The 22,457-nt window shown below is 34.1% G+C and overlaps 1 protein-coding gene across 2 annotated transcripts in view; it reads right to left on the bottom strand.

The window, feature by feature from the left end:
- Positions 1–1,246: 1,246 nt before the first annotated feature.
- Positions 1,247–22,457, bottom strand: part of TECRL (trans-2,3-enoyl-CoA reductase like) — a 102,945-nt gene continuing 81,734 nt past the window's right edge. For both annotated transcript variants that reach the window (XM_059160301.1, XM_059160293.1), the window contains exons 8-12: positions 22,188–22,231; positions 12,854–12,911; positions 3,140–3,225; positions 2,565–2,610; positions 1,247–1,668 (exon numbers count right to left, since the gene is read on the bottom strand). In XM_059160301.1, the coding sequence (XP_059016284.1) occupies positions 1,541–1,668; positions 2,565–2,610; positions 3,140–3,225; positions 12,854–12,911; positions 22,188–22,231 (362 nt within the window). In that variant the 3' untranslated portion in view covers positions 1,247–1,540. The remainder of the gene's footprint in view (positions 1,669–2,564; positions 2,611–3,139; positions 3,226–12,853; positions 12,912–22,187; positions 22,232–22,457) is intronic.

The raw sequence follows: 22,457 nt of genomic DNA, 5'->3' as shown, positions 1-22,457 counted from the left end.
ATGCATATAATCTAACAGCTTTAATAAGGCTATATTTTTTTAAAAGATTTTATTTATTTGTCAGAGAGAGAGAGGGAGAGAACGCGAGCACAGGCAGACAGAATGGCAGGCAGAGACAGAGGGAGAAGCAGGCTCCCCACTGAGCAAGGAGCCCAATTCGGGACTCCATCCCAGGACACTGGGATCATGACCTGAGCTGAGGGCAGCTGCTTAACCAACTGAGCCACCCAGGTGTCCTGAGGCTATTTTGATATATATGGAGAAATTTGAAAGGCTCTAGAAATGAACAAATCTAAAGAATCCCAATTTAAAAGTGAAAAAAACTCAAATTTGAAAAATAAATATTTAACGATTTTTCTATCAGTCATCTCCCTGTCATATACATGCATATTCAAATACACACTCACACATATGCAAACAAGCTTTGAGAGGACATAGGACATATTTCCACTCTCAATCTCAAAAGATCTTCAGTGTATTCTGTCATCACATATAATCAATTTGAAATATATATATATTTTAATATATATTTATATATAAAGATTATTTATATGAAAATATAAATATATATTTAATATGCAGTATACATTCAAATGATTTAGTAAAATGTCTAGAAAATATTTTAATTTTTATAGTTTCAGAATGGCAACATAGAATGTATGTATGAGTAAATGAATATGATAAGTTACATGTTTAACTTTTAATATAGGTAGAATTTTCATAAGAAATTGAAATGTACTTTTCAATAACATGTTGAACAATAAAGAAAATAATAAATTACTATCAAAATATGTAAAATTCAAGTGACTTAAATGTCACAATTTTTTTTTTAACCTTAGAATTCAGGTGTTTAATTGTCTTAAGCAAATAGTATTATAAAATATTGAATGAAGTAAAATCTTGTTTAAGGATCAACCTTTTGAAAATATATTGGGTACTATTTTTTATTAGTCATATTTGTAGTTTCTACTTTTTATTTGCCTCAGGTTTATCCTTCTAAAGATTTTTATTTATTTATTTGACAGAGAAAGATCACAGGTAGGCAGAGAAGCAGGCAGAGAGAGAGGAGGAAGCAAGCTCCCTGCTGAGCAAAGAGTCTGATGTGGGGCTCAATCCCAGGACCCTGAGACCATGACCTGAGCTGAAGGCAGCAGCTTAACCCACTGAGCCACCCAGGTGCCCCTGTTCTTCTAAATTTAGCTAGATTCTACCATTTAATACTTCTACTCAGTAAAAGTACTGTAGGTTTTTTTTTTAAGATTTTGTTTATTTATTTGACAGAGCGAAATCACAAGCAGTCAGAGAGACAGGCAGAAAGAGAGGGGGAAGCAGGCTCCCCACCGAGCAGAGAGCCCAATATGGTGCTCAATCCCAGGACCCTGAGATCATGACCTGAGCCGAAGGCAGAGGCTTAACCCACTGAGCCACCCAGGCGCCCCTCAGTAAAAGTACTGTAGTTTTTGAAATTCTGTTAAGTATAGTCAACAATTGCCCATGTCTGATTTATTGAGATTGTATAGTGTTCTTCTATACACTTTTCCTACAGTATGAATGGAATCATTGCTGATTTTCTATGCATATAAGAACTGAATTTCTTCAAATAAATCTTATGTTTCTTTTGTGCCCACAGAGACATCTGGATACTCATCAGAAGTGTAAAAATCCCAACTACAAAAAAAAAAAAAAAAGAAGAAGAAAGAAATAATTATTCTTATTCTTTCTTATTCCTATGATAGATATAGCAAGTTATATTAGAAAAAAAAATACCATATTTAGCTCTGAAAATATTTCTCAAGTACTTCATACTTCCATATCAATTTTCTTTACTAATATTAATTACCGAACATAATATATGTTCAACTATTTTTATTGTATGATTGAATAAACATAGAAAGTACATAGCAGAGGTCAAAATAAATCCACATTTTTTTTTTAATTTCTGACACAAAGTATTTCCAAATAAGGAATTTTTAACTCTGAATTCTTCAGTAGGAGCTTTCTGTATATATATACTATACATCTGCACACACACATGCATATGGCAAACTGTATTAATTATGATTCAAAAAATTTATACAGTGGAACAAATAATGGATGAAATGGATGTAATACATACCCTTTCCAATACATGCAGCCCATTTCAATTTAAATCTCCTATGTGTGTTAAAATGCCCAGCATTTAAGATCACACACTCATGCTCCCAGCCTTCCCTTCAGAGACATCATGGACACTTGAAGGACACAACACATACACATGTCTGTGTTCGTGCACAAGAGAGAGTTTCAAGTGAAGTGCATTATTACCACCATTTCTGTTAACAAATTCTTGGTGCTTAATAAATATGTTTGGGCTACATTTTCCAGGTTGGATTAAGCTATGGTTACCTAGATAATTTTGTTTCATTATATTTTAATACTGCTAAAAATATCCAAGATAAAAATAAACATAGAAGCCCCAAATCCTTTTGCATAAATGCCAAACTTTAGCACTATAGAAATTTGTTCTCAGAAACCACTTCTCCCAAAGGTGCATTTACTTAAACGTCAAAAAACCTAGGTCTTACCTGGCAGAGTTTGTGTCATGATTGTGAAACTAATCCATGATCCAATCTATTAGATTAAAACATAAATTAATAAATACCTAGATTAATATAGTAGTTTTTTTCATTTGTGATATTATATAGGTAATGTGAAAGCTTAAAACACAGTAAAAAAACTATGGGTAGAAATAAATTTCCCCCAAATAATACTTTTGTTGTTAAAAATGATAGTCATAATTCCATAAACAGCATCATATTCATAAAACAAAATGAAAGATTTTGTTCCAAACACTTTGAAGATATAAAAAGGAATCCTGAAATATCTTAAGACATTTTATATGAAGATTATATTTTTAAGTAAATACATGTGAAAATATTCAATTTTTGCAGGAAAAATTGTGGTTAAATGTTCCAATTTCCTATGTTTATAACTTGAATTGAAATCATATATCATAATTTATATCCCTGTGCCAAATCTACAGATAAAACCTGTTTATAATCATATATATTAAAGTTTAATATATATGTAAACACATAAACATATGCATTTAGCATATCATGGGATAAAGTTTAATTATTTACATAAATAAATAACATACCTCATAGGTGTAGTTAGGACATGAAACCAAGAAAAACATCCATGTGAAGGGGTTATAATTTGGACTTGGAAAACATGCATTAATTCCTTTTAGAAAGAAGGATATAAAATATCAATGATGATACATATTGCAAATTTAATCATATGTCTTATATAATTCTAAATTCCCTGGAATAACTTATACTACATAAAATGTCATCACGTATTTATAGAAACCTATTTCCTAAATTACTCAGAATCCCAGTTTCAAATGTTATGACCTTTTGACTCAAACAGAGTATCTGTCATTTTGTATGTCTATAGCTATGTTACAATAAAATTACAGAATATACCATGATAATCAGTTCTTTAAATTCCAATATATAAAGGTTATTTTGCATAATAGATGCAGCTGAATTGCATAGTGAAATAGTAAATGTGCTTTAACAATTGCATGCCTCTTCTTTTTTAGTATCAAAGAAGATGATGTTTTTGGTTGAGATTATTAAATACTTCAAACCTCCCTTTCTATTTAATTAGTGAAAATCCAAAGGGAATTTTATAAGGATGTCATTTATATTAGAAAAGTGTGAAAATCTCTCATAAGAGGATTACAATGAATATCAGCATAGTTAATATTCAGAAATACCACATAAATTACTTCTGCTTAGCAATCAGAATTGTTATTTACAGGTTTCATTATACTTAGCATATTGTCACTTGATTTTTGTGATTTTTTTTTGCCTTCTAATTTCTTTCAAGAAATGTTTTAGATAACAAATTTATAGTGATTTCAAGTTGAGCTTTGAGCAGTGACATTTGTAAAAGTAAATATGAATTATTACTGTTTATTCTCCATAGCAAATTTAATCAGATAACACATTAACTAATCTGTTTTAGTTATAATTCTAAAGTCATAATGAAATGTCAGTATGTTGTTTTCAGAAATGTAACTATTGTTAAAATATCAAAGTAAAAATATATATTAGGTACTGTGCAGATTTCATGTACTGCTTATTCACGATAAGGATAAATACATATACCATTTAATATTACAGATTCTCTTGATAACGTACATGCAAGTGCCTTTTTGTAACATCCATATATTCATCAGAAGAAAGGTGATTGAGAAACCTACTATCCATGTTATAAAAACTGCATTTCAGAGGTGGAAGATGCACAAAAGATAATCTGGGTTAAACCTAGTTTATGACTGTTCAGCCTCTAGTGGTAGTGGAAATGTTCAGGGATTCACAAACATGCATTTCGTCTACTTTGTAGATTTAATAACCAATATGTCTTGGGACCCAGAAAAATATATGTATATAGATACTATCTCCTGTATCTACTTACTGTTAATGTTAAGATGTAAGTCTAGAGGTTACTAATTTAGTACTTGCATTCCCATGAAAGGTTTTCTCAATCAATAGTTACTATTTCTAATAGAACTTCTATTAAATAAAAGTCAGAAGATTTTTTACATTGCAGTGCTGCACTTCCCAGATTCTTCTTCAGGTATGAATTTATTCCATGGCTTCAGCAATAACTGCTGGCAGAAAACTTTAAACTCTCAGCATCTTCTATGAAGATTGTCAGGCAGAAGATAACAACCTCACACAAGATCATACTTAATCTTTGGTGTAGCCACAATCCAATATTTGACCAATGTGGTAAGTAAAGGATTCATCTCAGAATAACACTGATTGTTCACTGCACCTGTAGCATGCCCCATAGGTTCATCTGAAACTTCCCTCGAAATTGCAGACTCTCAATTTTCTCCCCAAACATGACTATTTTTTTTCCATTCATAAAATCACTCTCTAAGATACCTCCTGAATGCTAATCTCCACTTCAGCATCTGCTCCACTTCAGCATCTGCATCCTAGAAAACTGAACCAACAGCACTTTTTTTTTTTTTTTTAGAATGGCATTTTAAAGTGGAATGACCTACTGAATAGCCTGCAATGAGTACTCCATCGTTGACTGTAGGTCCCAGATAGGGGTGGGTACAAGAGTAGCTCTGCAAATATAAAGACTTTCACCAGTGGTATGCTGGCTGCTATACTGGTGGAAAGGAATGCTTTATTTGGTCCAATGAAATTAAGTGGGGATTACTCTCAGTGCTCTTGATAAAGACAGCTGAAATTGAAATTGACAATTGGCAATTAAAATCCAGCTGTGAGAAAGTTAGAGGACCTCATCTGAGAAGCTCTAATCTCTTGCAATGAGAGAAAGACAGAGAGCTGAAGACCAGGACAAGGACTTACTTGAAAGAGTAGTCAGGCTTCAAAGAAAAGAGAACTCTGATCCAAACTAGGTCTGCTAAGCCAAGGTTGTTGTTCACAAAATCTTGGAATATATAGATTTCCATGTACTCTCTGAACCTGCAGAAGTCATCCACTCACCCCTATTAAAAGTTAGCACACTCCCTTGCTTAAAGGCAATACATATGCCACTATGTTGCAAGAAAATCCCCTCTAGGATATTCTCCATGCCCTCTCTTAATTCCTAAGTTATAGGCTAGGGTTCCCATTCAAAATAACCTACTTGAGTTTGCTCTGGATCTGATAAGGGAACAACAACAACAACAAAAGATTATGCCCCAATGGACATACAAAACCCAGCTACCATGTGGTAGCACATTATGGCATATTATAGCATGTGATTGGGGTGCTTGATGAAAAAGGTATAATATAAAATTGGACAAGAGTAGGTTTATTATGTTGACACAGTCTTCTGAGATAAAGGAAATAATGTTCTGCTAAAATGGTACAAACACACTAATGTGCACCTGGAAGCATGAGCAGAGTAATGGCACACAGTAAGTGAGGAAGAAATGTTGGAATTCCATAGCAAGCAGGGGAAAAGGTATCAAATGGTCTGGAAGAGCAGGGATCCTAGACTAGTCTATATAAGGCTGAAAAAGGAAGACTCCTTTCTATGGGAAAATTTTTTTTCATGTCCCATATTTCCATTTTTTTTTTTATGTTCTTAGAACTTAGAGCATTTTTCAAAGCTATAAGGAATGTTTTTGTGAAAGGGGCACACCAGCACTAAGATTAGTGTTGTTTTTCTGCAGTTCCAGTCTGCATATAAGTGATGTCATCTTAGAATTAGGATGAACTAGTAGTGATCGAGATTTAAGGATCCATACTTCCCCTTCTCCCAAATCAAGGCATTTTTAGTGTCAGTACTTAGCTGTCATAAGCCAGAATGTGTAGTAAATTCAGAAAAAGTTTGATCCACAAAGCATTATGGACAGTTAAAATAATGAAACATTCGTAGCAACTAGCTGATGTTTACTCAAGACCACTATTTCTGAATTTAAGGAAAATAAGAGATGAATAGAGATGAAAAGAGATTTGGGGCAGCTGACTTAATATAAAATCCTTTCCCAGTTTTTGGACTTCAACCAGTTGTAAGACACTAACCTCATTGGTAGAAGAGCACCCTGGGACCTCAGGAAAGAAGACCCTGCAACACTAGAACAAGTATCCATGAAAATTTTATCCTCCAGTTGAGGATTTAGTAGGGGCACCTGAATGATTGGCTCAGTCAGTTAACCATCTCTTGATTTCAGCTCAGGTCATGATCTCAGGGTTGAGAGAACAAGCCTCATATTGGGCTCCATAATGGGCATGGAGTCTGCTTAAGATTCTCCCTCTCTCTCTCCTTCTCCCCTTCCGCTGACTTAAAAAAAAAAAAAAAAAAAAGAGAGAGAGAGAGAGAGAATATCTAGGTTATGCCAATAGATAATCCCTGAGACATTAAATGAGAATGTTGAGGGTAAAAGGAATCTACCAATTTGTAGAGAAGAAAATTAGCACAAATCAGTTATTTTACCAAGACCATGTACAGTGGTTAAGGCTGTGTACTCTCCCACTAGCATGTCTCTTTTACATTTCCCCCAGAAAGAGAGGCCTACTGGCATCTTCACAAGGCTACTACAAAAAGTATACAAATTGGATCTGTGAAAAAAAAAAAAAAGAAAGAAAGAGACTGTGATGGTTTCTGTGATACACTGTCAAGATCCCCAGCAGGTATGATGTACTTCTTCCATAAATGCTGGAGTGCTCGTAGCAGAAAGTTTTCAATTATCAGACCCTCTGAGAGAATGGTTTTTACTAAAGAGAGCTGCCTTATCCTTTGTCATTCACATTTCCCAGAGAGATCCACACCTAAGTTACCTTTTTCCTACTCATTCCAACATAAGACACAAGTCAGCAAGATTATCCTAGCATCAGATACCCCTATAGAATTGACTGAGGCCACCCATGAGACAGCATCAATTTCTCACTTAGCAAAATTCTCCTTGCTTTCTTCTTTTCCATACTTTGTAAGAAACTTCTTTTTTTTTTTTTAAATTTTTTATTTTTTATAAACATATATTTTTATCCCCAGGGGTACAGGTCTGTGAATCACCAGGTTTACACACTTCACAGCACTCACCAAATCACATACCCTCCCCAATGTCCATAATCCCACCCCCTTCTCCCAAACCCCCTCCCCCCGGCAACCCTCAGTTTGTTTTGTGAGATTAAGAGTCACTTATGGTTTGTCTCCCTCCCAATCCCATCTTGTTTCATTTATTCTTCTTCTACCCACTTAAGCCTCCATGTTGCATCACCACTTCCTCATATCAGGGAGATCATATGATAGTTGTCTTTCTCTGCTTGACTTATTTCGCTAAGCATGATACGCTCTAGTTCCATCCATGTTGTTGCAAATGGCAAGATTTCATTTCTTTTGATGGCTGCATAGTATTCCATTGTGTATATATACCACATCTTCTTGATCCATTCATCTGTTGATGGACATCTAGGTTCTTTCCATAGTTTGGCTATTGTGGACATTGCTGCTATAAACATTCGGGTGCATGTGTCCCTTTGGATCACTACATTTGTATCTTTAGGGTAAATACCCAATAGTGCAATTGCTGGGTCATAGGGCAGTTCTATTTTCAACATTTTGAGGAACCTCCATGCTGTTTTCCAGAGTGGCTGCACCAGCTTGCATTCCCACCAACAGTGTAGGAGGGTTCCCCTTTCTCCGCATCCTCGCCAGCATCTGTCATTTCCTGACTTGTTGATTTTAGCCATTCTGACTGGTGTGAGGTGATATCTCATTGTGGTTTTGATTTGTATTTCCCTGATGCCGAGTGATATGGAGCACTTTTTCATGTGTCTGTTCGCCATCTGGATGTCTTCTTTGCAGAAATGTCTGTTCATGTCTTCTGCCCATTTCTTGATTGGATTATTTGTTCTTTGGGTGTTGAGTTTGCTAAGTTCTTTATAGATTCTGGACACTAGTCCTTTATCTGATATGTCGTTTGCAAATATCTTCTCCCATTCTGTCAGTTGTCTTTTGATTTTGTTAACTGTTTCCTTTGCTGTGCAAAAGCTTTTGATCTTGATGAAATCCCAATAGTTCATTTTTTCCCTTGCTTCCATTGCCTTTGGCGTTGTTCCTAGGAAGATGTTGCTGCGGCAGAGGTCGAAGAGGTTGCTGCCTGTGTTCTCCTCAAGGATTTTGATGGACTCCTTTCGCACATTGAGGTCCTTCATCCATTTTGAGTCTATTTTTGTGTGTGGTGTAAGGAAATGGTCCAATTTCATTTTTCTGCATGTGGCTGTCCAATTTTCCCAGCACCATTTATTGAAGAGGCTGTCTTTTTTCCATTGGACATTCTTTCCTGCTTTGTCGAAGATTAGTTGACCATAGATTTGAGGGTCTATTTCTGGGCTCTCTATTCTGTTCCATTGATCTATGTGTCTGTTTTTGTGCCAGTACCATGCTGTCTTGATGATGACAGCTTTGTAATAGAGCTTGAAGTCCGGAATTGTGATGCCACCAACGTTGGCTTTCTTTTTCAATATCCCTTTGGCTATTCGAGGTCTTTTCTGGTTCCATATAAATTTTAGAATTATTTGTTCCATTTCTTTGAAAAAGATGGATGGTACTTTGATAGGAATTGCATTAAATGTGTAGATTGCTTTAGGTAGCATAGAGATTTTCACAATATTTATTCTTCCAATCCAGGAGCATGGAACATTTTTCCATTTCTTTGTGTCTTCCTCAATTTCTTTCATGAGTACTTTATAGTTTTCTGAGTATAGATTCTGTGTCTCTTTGGTAAGAAACTTCTTTTAAACTTATTCTATATCAGATTGTATCTACCAGGGAACACATTTTGTGACATCTTGTTTAAATAATAAATGTTAAATGATCTCCCTATACATAACTTAGGACTAAAGCACTTCTAAGGAAGAGATATTATTATAAATTTTAATTAATACATAATGGGGAGTAAAAATTCAAAAGTAGCAGAAATTTTTCAAAGCCAACAAAAGAACTGGTATTTTTAAAAAGGAGTTTATGTAAGAAAACAAGAATTTACTGTATTATAGAAATCTAGAATTCATGATAAGAAAAAGAATGTCTACTCTGAGAAATGGTCTGATACTTGATAGGTCAGAACACTGGATATGAAGAACTGAAAGGAGATGAAATGATTTGGAAGCAGTGAGACCAGATGGTTTTCATCTTAGAAAACACTGCTTCCATGAAAAGAAAAGTAGTATCAAAGAGCAGTACATGGGGAAGACATAGCTTGGAGGTTTGGAAGAGAAGGAGAAGAAGAAAACAGTTTTGGGAATTGTGAAGTTAGGATAAAGGAGTGTTTAAAGAATCAAAAGACCCAGTAAAGAAACCCCCCATCCCCTCCAGAATACACTTTAGGGACTCTACTTCAAGCTTCCCATCTGTTATTCCTCTTTTAGGACAATCCATACACTTGAAAATGAACAGAAGTTGATCGGCATTTGTATAAGCTTCCTATGTCAATAAAATAGGAAGGTATTTTCTCCAAGCTGATAAAAACATCCCCCTAAAAAAGAAAATTGAAAAATTTTAACAGAACATGCCTACACAGAAGCATTTGCAGATACCAGAGTACATAACTATTAAGAATTGCAAAACTCCCTCTGCCGCAGCAACATTTTCCTAGGAACAATGCAAAAGGAAAGGGAAGCAAGGGAAAAAATGAACTATTGGGTTTTCATCAAGATCAAAATCTTTTGCACAGCAAAGGAAACAGTAAACAAAATCAAAAGACAACTGACAGAATGGGAGAAGATATTTGCAAACGACATATCAGATAAAGGATTAGTGTCCAGAATCTATAAAGAACTTAGCAAACTCAACACCCAAAGAATAAATAATCCACTCAAGAAATGGGCAGAGGACATGAACAGACATTTCTGCAAAGAAGACATCCAGATGGCCAACAGACACATGAAAAAGTGCTCCATATCACTCGGCATCAGGGAAATACAAATCAAAACCACAATGAGATATCACCTCACACCAGTCAGAATGGCTAAAATCAACAAGTCAGGAAATGACAGATGCTGGCGAGGATGCGGAGAAAGGGGAACCCTCCTACACTGTTGGTGGGAATGCAAGCTGGTGCAGCCACTCTGGAAAACAGCATGGAGGTTCCTCAAAATGTTGAAAATAGAACTGCCCTATGACCCAGCAATTGCAATATTGGGTATTTACCCTAAAGATACAAACGTAGTGATCCAAAGGGGCACGTGCACCCAAATGCTTATAGCAGCAATGTCCACAATAGCCAAACTATGGAAAGAACCTAGATGTCCATCAACAGATGAATGGATCAAGAAGATGTGGTATATATACACAATGGAATACTATGAAGCCATCAAAAGAAATGAAATCTTGCCATTTCCGACAACATGGATGGAACTAGAGCATATCATGCTTAGCGAAATAAGTCAAGCAGAGAAAGACAACTATCATATGATCTCCCTGATATGAGGAAGTGGTGATGCAACATGGGGGCTTAAGTGGGTAGGAGAAGAATAAATGAAACAAGATGGGATTGGGAGGGAGACAAACCATAAGTGACTCTTAATCTCACAAAACAAACTGAGGGTTGCTGGGGGGAGGGGGGTTGGGAGAAAGGGGTGGGATTATGGACCTTGGGGAGGGTATGTGCTTTGGTGAGTGCTGTGAAGTGTGTAAACCTGGTGATTCACAGACCTGTACCCCTGGGGATAAAAATATATGTTTATAAATAATAAAAAATTAATAATTAAATAAAAAAGAATTCCAAAACTCAAAATAGATATGGCCAAGAAAAAAAGAATATGAAAGGTGATTGTACTCAAGAAAGAAATTGTAGAAAAGGAAAAAAGACTTCTCAGTAATACAGACATTTCGATTTGCCTGAGTGGAATGTTTAATAGAAAATGAAAGATATTAACATATAAAGATATAACTTATATATAATTTACCCCCTGATAATGCCCACAATGCAACAAAACAAATTTTAAACTTCTAGAAATTAAAAAAAAAAAAAAGACATGAATCAACCTCCTGGAAGATTGCATCATGTTTTTGGGAAAATTGTCTTGAAATTATGGACTCTAAAACATATCTGACAAAATTAATAGAATTAGTGGTAAAGAAAAAGTCTTTTGAGTCTCAAGGCAAAAGGACCAAATCAATTAGTAGAGAAGACAAGATTAGATTGGCATCTGCTTTCTCGAGCTACATACAAGCGAGATAAAAGATGAAGTAAATACTGAAGAAAAGTCTTTTTCACATGAACAATTCCAAAGTCCTGTTTGACTTCAGAAACAGAATGATTGAAAATTTTCATTTTCAAATCATGATACCATAATCCAAATAGATGAAGAAACTTGAGCAAAGTTTTCCTTTGTAATTCTATATATTATATGAAAAAAAATATTTTGGAAAATGTTTCACCAACCTGCCAGAAATGTGCAAGTCAAGAAAATGTTAAGACAACCAGGTAGATGTTAAAAAACACTTGAGGCAATGCAGCTTTATATTTGCAACTAGACTGATAACAGCATGAATTCCAAATGTTGACTATCGCCATTTGAAATTATAATTAGGGGCGCCTGGGTGACTCAGTGAGTTCAAGCTTCTGCCTTCAGCTCAGGTCATGATCCCAGGGTCCTGGGATCGAGCCCCATGTAGGGCTCTCTGCTCAGCAGGGAACCTGCTTCCCCTCTCTATCTGCGTGCCTCTCTGCCTACTTGTGATCTCTGTCAAATAATAAATAAAATCTTTAAAAAATAAAATAAAATAAAATTATAATTAAATTATGTATCATACACAAAAAACAGTATGAATCCATACCTATAATTAAACCTGAATGAGAGGATTGATTTATGAAGAATATCATTATATAAACACTGTGAATTTTGTGAAATACTTTAAACTAACTACTAAATTCAAAATGTCCTCCCTGGCATTGCTATTTCAGAGCTATGGAATTTGCCAAACAAAGATCACTTTTATTAGAAAAAAGTTTAAGTCACTTGAAATAGAGTGGGATTATATAAATTTTAATGTAAATTAGATCAAGATTGGGAATCAAGCTATAATATTGGCATTTATCCTGGATTTTGTACTGCCTTAATTCTTAATCCTCTGTTTATTTTTTACAGATTTAAGTGAGATTGCCATTTGACGTGAGGGCCATGAACATTTCATTTTAGAGAAACCATTATTAGAAAATATGATTTAGTTCAAATATTTGAAAAATTTAGGCATACAAGAGCTAGAATTGGGACATATTGTCATTAATGTTTCCAACTATTGCTTTAAAAATTGTTTACTAAAGGCTTTTAAAAATAGTAAGTAACATTGTTTAGAGAGAGAGAGAAAAAAAGGGACTAACCTGTATGATTGGGATGAGCCAAGATTACATTGATGAAATGATTTCCAGCTTCACAAATCTGTAAAATATTTTAAACTTTTCAGGGTGATCTATATATTCCTCTTTTAAAATCATATTCTATAGGGGAACCTGGGTGGCTTACTGTATTGGGTAGCTGCCTTTGGATCAGGTCAACATCCCAAGGTCGTGGAATCTAGCCACAAGACCTGCTCCCTGCTCAGTGGGGAGTCTGCCTCTCCCTTTCCATTTGCTACTCCCCTTGCCCCTCTCCCTGCCCCTCTTTCTCTCAAATAAATAAAAATTTAAAAAATTAAAAATTATATTTCATAAACTTACCAATATTCATGTGATATATTAATTCCAAAGATCCAAGTTATTACTCTAACTGCAGGGAGAAGGAATTTGTATCCTAACAATGATGAAAAAAGCCACTGTAGATATATATTGAATTAACATAACGAGTCACATTGAGCTAGAAACTTTGAAGATATTATTGATCCCTTTTGATAACTGGGTTAAAGTTCCTTTGTTAAAAATCTGGTTGTGCTGATTCTATGCTTTCCACTTGTTTAATAGGTTAAGTTTCCATGCCATGAAGCGAAAAGTCAGGTCAGGAAATACAGACTTGGCATAGGTACGCATGCTCTAAATTCATTAGCACTGTAGCAACCCTGTTACTGCAACGGTGCTAGTATGATGCCCACCTGGTTTCAATGTAGTTTAGAGAACTGAGTGTAAACAGTACTGTCCTACAAAGACATGTGCTGCTTGTCTGTCATCTGACCGTTCCAGTCAATAGGCCACAATGACCATCTAAGAATCATTAAGTCTTACTGACATCTCCAGGGTTGGGGTTAATAATGTTCCCAGTTTGCAGGAGCCCGAGTGGCTCTGTCGGTTGGGGATCTGCCTTCAGCTCAGGTCCTAATCCTGGGGTCCTGGGATCCAGTTCCATATGGGGCTCCCGGAGCAGGGAGCCTTTTTCTTCCTCTGCCCCTAAACCCCTGCTAGTGATCTCTAGCTTGCTAATAAATAAATAAAATCTTTAAAAAAAAAGTTCCCAATTTGCAATGTGTCCTCAGAAATTAGTACCCTTTCTTTTGTCATATATACACCTCATCTGATTAACACAATGTATATATTCAAAATTTAATACTTTGTTTATTAATAACATTGTTATCTGAAACCGTTATTGCTTAAAGTCATCCAAATTTTCACTATAATATGTCCTATAAATTAAGCATGTTTTTAATTATGTATCTTTCATGCTATTAATCTCTTACCATATATCTATATCTATATCTATATTCAACAATTTCTGTATGGATTTCTTCACATGTAATAGTTTTCTAATTTTAGAAGAGGTTCCAAGTTTCTCAAATTATCATTAGGAATAAAAGCTGAATTTTACATTTTCAGATAATAATTTTATAGTTGAACTTATTTATAGGTGAATGTGGGGTAAGAGTGTGAGCCATTGTTGGATGAATTTGTACTCAAATGTCTCATCATTTACTTTTTAGAGGTTATATGATTAAGACATCTGAAATACCATTTCTTCACCTAAATGCTAATATTACATCCTGTCTCATGATGGTTATTTTAGGATGATTAAATGAAATCAAGTGTCGGATATATGAATTACCCAATAAAACTATGATAAATTTAGTTACCAATGTCATTAATTAAAAACTTCTTCAGAGAATAACTCTACATTGATTAATCTTATCTAAATTTCTATCTTACAAAATGGCAGCACTACAAAACATGTAATTACTAAATTAATAATTTGTCATATTTGTTGTCTTCTTATCTTTTGCTCACCTTTTAGTCAAATCTCATGTCATACTTATTTTTAATCACTCACAGGGCCAAATGCAAAATGGAATATCTGATAAAAAATCTTATTAATAAGCCAATTAACTTACCAATTTTTTGTGAACAAACAATATTTTAAAAATTATAGTTTTTTTCAGGAGTGTCTGAGTGGCTCAGTGGGTTAAAGCCTCTGCCTTTGGCTCAGGTCATGATCCCAGGGTCCTGGTATCGAGCCTCGCATCGGGTTCTCTGCTCAGCAGAAAGACTGCTTCCCTCTATCTCTCTCTCTCTGCCTGCCTCTCTGCCTATTTGTGATCTCTGTCTGTTGAATAAAAAAGTCTTTTAAAAAATTATGTTTTTTCTTCTGATAAGACATATTCATTTTATGATTATCAATATTTTAAGCTCACTCAACCACCAAACTTTTTTCTCTTCCCTACTTTTCACAATACAACTAAATACAAACCATCAATCTTCTACCCAAAGTATAGGCCATGGAAAAATGAGCATTTAGGCTTCAGTTAGACCACTAGTCATATACTAATGTCATAATTTATCAGTATTTGCTCCTTCCCCATAGCACGACAAATAAAACATAAAACCCACTTAATAAATATAAAAGAAGGAGATAAAAAAGTGGTAAATAATCCAACTTTTCCATCTGCTATCTACAGATAAAATGCATATCTATATAAATTCTAGGGGTAGAGAGAGAAAAATCAGCTATATCTATATGTTGAGAAATAGTTTATCATCAATTTAGCAAATCTGTAATGTATTTTAAAGAGCAATTGTGACTATTTTCATCTTTCACCTTAAGCACTGGCTTTAAAACTATGAAGAATGAAAGTGTCCACTATAGCTTAATTGACCTGGATAAAAGTGGTTGATATAATTTCCTCTTGGGTCAGAGCTGAATAAGATTAGGAAATTCAGTCAGTGCTATAAAACTCAATATATGGTTCTATAACTGAATAAAATTTCAGAAGCACATTAAATGTGAAACATTGGAACATTTTCCAGCATGACTTACACATTTCTCCTGGACTAATTCTTCAGTAAATCAGATATCTTCATTTGGCACATTATATATAAACACAATGATTTCAAAAATAATGTTTGAAGAAGTTGCTATCATTAGGTTTGATTTTTCCTTTACTTAAATATTAAATTATCTTATATAGTAAAACATACAGATGTGTTAGAAGAAGCCCAACTTACAGAGATCCACTTTTATGTAATTTCTCTAATGTTATTTATTGCAAGCTTCAGGAGGTGAATATTCTCTACTATATCAGTGAAAACAATAAGTCTATAAAATAAAATTGAGGGGCCCCTGGGTGGCTACATTAAGGTTTACCTTTGGCTCAGTTCATGATACAAGGATCCTGGGACTGAGTCCTGCATCCAGCTCCCTGCTCAGTGGGGTGTCTGTCTCTCCATCTCCCTCTGGCCCTACCCCTGCCGTGCTCTTTCTCCTGCACTCTCTTTCTTTTAAATAAATAAATTAAATATTAAAATATTAAATATTATTAAATAATAAATACTATTAAATAATAATAATAATAATAACCTCAAACTCAACACTCAAAAAACCAGATAATCACGTCAAAAAATGGACATTGGGAGATAGAGAGAAGTGAGTTGGGGGAAATCGGAGGGGGAGACAAATCACGAGAGACTGTGGACTCAGAAACAAACTGAGGGCCTTGGAGAGGAGGGGAGTCGGGGGTTGGGTGATCCTGGTGGTGGGTATTAAGGAGGGCACATATTGCATGGAGCACTGGGTATAGTGAATAAACAATGAATCTTGGAACACTGAGAAAATACGATTAAATTAAAATAAAATAATAATAAAATCTAAACACACTAATGCAAAATTTGTAACCATCAAATAGGCTCTGTCATTTTGTCTTAGTAAAATTGCTTTGGTTTCCACAGTAAAAATAAATAATCTTTATTCTGCGATCTAATAACATTTTTATAGGAATGAAAATGATCTATATTATTTCTGTATATATCTGCTCTGCCCAAAGATTTATATATGTTATAATTATTATTAATTATTGGCAGATATAAGTTTATAATTTGAGCAATGTAACAGCCATTTTATAAATATAATTTAAAAATTGAATCTGCTAAAATGTTTCTCTGATAATCAGGTTTGTTTTGAATTTTGAAATCAGGTAATTTTCTCTATTTCTAATGATAATAATAATTATTATAAGTCAAGTCTTATTTATCTTAATATTTCAAGAGTAAGGAAAATCTTGGATTACTCGATAGTTACGAAAAATTTCATCATGATATGCATCAACTATTATAATCTTGAGAAGTTAGTCTCTACTCTAAAGGATAAAACACATTTGCACAGACATGCTATTTGGTAATATAGGCCAATATTACACAGTTTTGCATCAGGAGTTTTATAACTAATGATAACATATCATGATGATAACATTATAAAAATTTTTCTAAATCCTAATCTCTACTTTTTTAAGTTAGGAAATATACATTTCAATAAAAAAAGGACAACATGCATTGTGTTCCAGAGTAACTATGTACTATGTTAATTATGGGTTTATCAGAAAATATATATACTAACAAACAGTTTTTTCATTAAGACATTTTTTAGATCAGCTTACAGAAAAATTAAAGGGATGGTTCCAAGATTTCTCATATATCCCTTCCTCCTAAACATGCATATCTTCTTCCATTATCTATGTTCTCCACCAGAGTGGTACTTTTGTCACAACTCATGAACCTACATTGACAGATTATAATCACGCAAAGTCCAGAGTTTACATTAGAGTTCACCCCTGGTGTTGTATATTCTGGGTTTGGATAAATATACAATGCCACATATCCATCATCATGGTATCATACAGAGTATTTTCACTGTCCTAAAAATCCTCTGTACACCTCTTCTTCATTCCTTTCTCCACAACTCTTGGCAACCACTGATCTTGTTACTGTTTCCACAGTTCTTTTTTTTTAATTTGTTATGTCATATAGTTGGGATCATACCATATTTAGCCTTTTCAGAGATTTTATTTTACTGAGTAATATTCTTTCAAGCTTTCCCTGTGTTTTCTCATGGCTTCATGGCTCATTACATTTTAGCACTGAGTAATATTCCATTGTCTGGAGGTATCATAGTCTGGATGTATCATAGTCCATTCACCTACTTTGGCACATCTTAGTTGCTTCCAAGTCTTGGCAATTACGAATAAAACTGTTGTAAAAACATCCATTTGTAAGGTTCTGTGTAGACATAAACTTCTGATTCCTTTGGGTAAATACCCAGGAGCACAACTGCTGGATAATATGGTAAAAGTGTATTTAGGTCTGTAAGAAACTGCCAAACTGTTTACCAAAATGGCTAGTTCATTTTGCATTCCCACAGGAATGAATCAAAGTTCCTGCTGTTGGTCCACATCCGTATCTTCATTTGGTGTTGTCAGTGTTCCAGATTCTTGGCCATTTGAACAGGTGTATAATGTTATCTCATCTCAATTTGCATTTCCCTGATAGGATTCGATTTGGAGCATCTTTTCATATGCTTATTTGCTAACTGTGTATTTTACTGGTAAGGGTCAGTGAAGATCTTTTGCCCATTTATTAATTTAGCTGTGTGTTTCTTATCCTTGCATTTTAAGAATCCATTGTATATTTCTGATAATGATCTTTTTCAGATGTATCTTTTGTAAATATTTTCCCTAAACTATGCTTTTCTTTCTCATTCTCTCTCTCTATTTTTTTTTTTAAGATTTTATTTATTTATTTGACAGACAGAGATTACAAGTAGGCAGAGAGGCAGGCAGAGAGAGGAGGAAGCAGGCTCCATGCTAAGCAGAGATCCCAATGTGGGGCTCGATCCCAGAACCCTGGGATCATTACCTGAGCCAAAGGCAGAGGCTTTAACCCAATGAGGCACCTAGGCGCCCCTCTTTCTCATTCTCTTGACATCATTGCTCACAGACCAGAAGTTTTTAAGATGAATGAAGTCCAACTTACCAGTTATATCCTCTGTGGATCCTTCTTTAGTGTTTTATCTTAAAAGTCATTATGGTACCTAAAGTCATCTAGGTTTTCTCTTGTATCATCATCTAAGAGTTTTATAGTTTTGCATTTTGTACTTAGGTGTGTGATCCATTTTGAGTTAATCTTTGTGAAGGGTATAAGGTCTGTGTCTAGATTGTTGTTTGTTTTTTTTTTTTTTTGTATGTATATATCTAGTTGCTCCAGCAACTTTTTTTCCATTTTCTTCTTATGCTAATTCTTTTTTTCTTATGCTAAGGGGATACATATATCAACAAAACAAAATCCAGGAAGTTGTGCAAACATTAGAAAAATTAGCATTTTCTATTTACTTTATATTATATAAGATTGACCTATGAATTTCCTTTTTTCCCTTCTACATAATAATGATTATCTTATATGTTGATAATCTTAATACAATATAATATTAAAAGCACTTGACTTAAACACAGGTGCTTTTCTTTCCAAACTATTTGCATATGTATTTCTTTTTTTTTTTTTTAAGATTTATTTATTTTATTTGACAGACAGATTACAAGTAGGTAGAGAGGCAGGCGAAGAGAGAGAGAGAGGAGGAAGCAGGCTCCCTGCTGAGCAGAGACCCCCCGATGCGGGGCTTGATCCCAGGACCCCAGGATCATTACCTGAGCCGAAGGCAGAGGCTCCAACTCACTGAGCCACCCAGGAGCCCCTGCATATGCATTTCTTATGATAAATGTGAAAGGCACACACTTAGACATTCAGTTATTGTGAATGAAAAAAATATTAACCTTGAAATATAGAATGTTATGTTCTCAATGATACAGTAGGCATCTTCAATTTAGGTGATATATGTGCAAACTCAAACAAGTCGTTTGTTTTTAAATCCTATATTAGAATCAGTTTCCTGAAACTTACATCTTAATACCATATTTATTTGTGAAAATTAAATGTGTTTTGCCAATATGTAACATTATTAAGAAATTCAGGGCTAGCAGGACTTTTTAATTTGTCATCAAAATTTATAATTTTAGGAGATTGCATGACCCTTCTGTCTCATTTCTGAATTTCTATTTGCAACAGAATATAATTACATTCAAAATTTTGACTTTTACATAAGTTTTTTTTTTTCATATATACAACAGTATCTATCTCTATATAGTACTATCTCTAAAGGAATAGGTTGTTCTTTTTATATTAATTTAAGTCTATGAATGTAATAGTCAATGTTTGTTATGTGCTTAGGAATGTGGAATTAAAGTTATCACACCTATTGTCTGTATTGAATTTAGACAATGCTACTATTTATCACTATTTGTTTTGATACCTTAGCTACTTACAAGACAGCAACTGTGATAAAATTTTATGACTTGCCTAATTCTCCTTCTTATTTTTCCTCATTTGAAAGGTATTTTAAAAAGTACTGATTAATAAAATCTTGTGTAAAGTTTAAGTACTAGTAGTTTAATTAGGAGGCAAGGTCTTTAAAAGTCTGCGTGGAAAATATATATTACAAACCATTAGAATTTTGCTTGTTTCAATTATGCCTCTTTTTCTCACTTACAAAAAATACTAAAACTGCTATGGCAAGTGTTTTAAAATGCAGTAACTTTTCTTGCAGTGCCCGGATGGAATAGTCAGTTAAGCATCCACTCTTGGTTTCGGCTCAGGTTGTGATCTCAGGATCCTAAGACTGAGCCCCATGTCAGGCTCTGTGCTTAGGGCAGAGTCGGCTTGAGACTCTCTCTCCTTTTCCCTCTCCTCCTCCACCTCAAATAAATAAATCTTAAAAAGTAAAACAAACAAAAAACAAACAACAAAAAAACCCTATAACTTTTCATAAAAGTTTTCTTTATACTAGAAGCATGGATTCACAGCTATACCATGTTAGAGAAAAGGAAATAAATCAAGAATATTATATAAAATGGGAGATGTGTAAATATTTATACAGAAATAACAGAAAATAAGTTTCAAAAATGTATAGTGGCTAACATTATGAGGAGGAGAAAAATGAGGGAAAACAGATATGAATCTAAAATATATTTTAAAAAAAACCAAATATGTGGTTATTGCTTTTTTACCCACTAATTAATTCTTCCAATGGCTCAAATTTACTGAGTACTTACTATATAGAGATCATTTGACTTGATACAAGAGGATCAACAAAAAAGACATCAAAATAAACAAACTGAAACCTTGCTAATTATGAGCAATATACACATGTAGAATGTTAAAATGTGGTGATATATTGACAAGAAATTAAGAATTATGAATTAAGAAATTATGAATAATAATTTCATAATTAAGAAATTATGAATAAAGAAATGATTTTTGTTCTTCATTCAAGCAAGGAGTATTTCTGTTATGCACAAAACTAGGTGTTTAAAATATTAAAGAAGGACCTGCCCCTGCCACAGCCAATAAGTAGAAGATGTTATTAACTAAAGTATTAATTAAAATACACACACATACACACATAAGCATGAGAACTTTTAACAAAGTGGTGTGATCTGTGCCTTGTTTGAAATGGTGGGGTAGATATAAGTTGTGCAATACCAGCTTCACAAAGGATATAGACTTATATATAAATCAAGGGAATTTATCAATACATCAGGGACCAGGAATCATGGGAGTTAATCTATCAAGGACAATGAAGAAGAACATAAATAAAGAATAGAAGCATAGGTTATATAGTGGAATTTTATGGGGTAAGAAGGAAAATCTGTGTTTAATGAAATAGTGCATTTTGGAAATAATAATCTTTTGTATTCAGATTGATATGTTCCCAATTCCAACAATGCATATGTAAAGCTAAATAGAATGATCTAAATAACTGGATTGAGAACGCTTAGAAAAGACATTTCATCCAAAAAAGCAGACTGTTTTCATTCAGAATAAGTTAAATTAACATTATGCCAAGGGGCTTTTTAGATGTCCATCTGTTAGGCTCGAAATACTTTTGTTCTTAGAGGTTTGTAAGTGTATAGACAATAGGAAGAATTACTAAGTAGGATTTTTTTCAAATTCTACTAGATTCCCAATTATTCTAATCATCCTTCATAGATGAGTAGAACATTTTGATTAAGAGATTTAGTGAGCTAAAAAAAATTTAGAGAGCTAATGGCTTGATTCAGGGTAATCATTTGACTTACTCCACTTAATATCATTAAGTATATAATACAAAAAGAGATCATATTTTCTACATGTGAAATCCTCAAATATAATTTGTTGTGCATTCTTTTTTTTTAAATATTTTATTCATTTATTTGACAGAGAGAGATCACAGTAGACAGAGAGGCAAGCAGAGAGAGAGAGGAGGAAGCAGGCTCCCGCTGAGCAGAGAGCGCGATGCGGGACTCGATCCCAGGACCCTGAGATTATGACCTGAGCCGAAGGCAGCGGCTTAACCCTCTGAGACACCCAGGCGCCCCTGTTTTGCATTCTTAATAGCACTACAATTAGAGCGTGAATAGCAAGTAATAAAAGTAATACATACCAAAAAATTGATAGCAGATACTGCGACTTGCCGGTTTCCAAACGCTAGAAAGTAGAAAAAGAAGATCTAATTCAAACATTCATATTTTGGATTGCCACACTATAAACACAACTAAAGCAATATTGATTGGGTATTACTACCCTCTAATCCAAAGTATACACTGATGTATGTAATTGACCCTTTGGGATAATACGTATGCAATCTGAAGGGATAAAAACATTTTTGCTTTCAACATACACTTTTTTTCTAAGTCACCTAATTATATTTGAA

The sequence above is a fragment of the Mustela lutreola genome, chromosome 1 (assembly GCF_030435805.1).
Source record: "Mustela lutreola isolate mMusLut2 chromosome 1, mMusLut2.pri, whole genome shotgun sequence".
NCBI classification, from domain to species: domain Eukaryota; kingdom Metazoa; phylum Chordata; class Mammalia; order Carnivora; family Mustelidae; genus Mustela; species Mustela lutreola.
The sequence above is the reverse complement of the archived record's forward strand: the minus strand, read 5'-3'. Positions and strand labels throughout refer to the sequence as shown.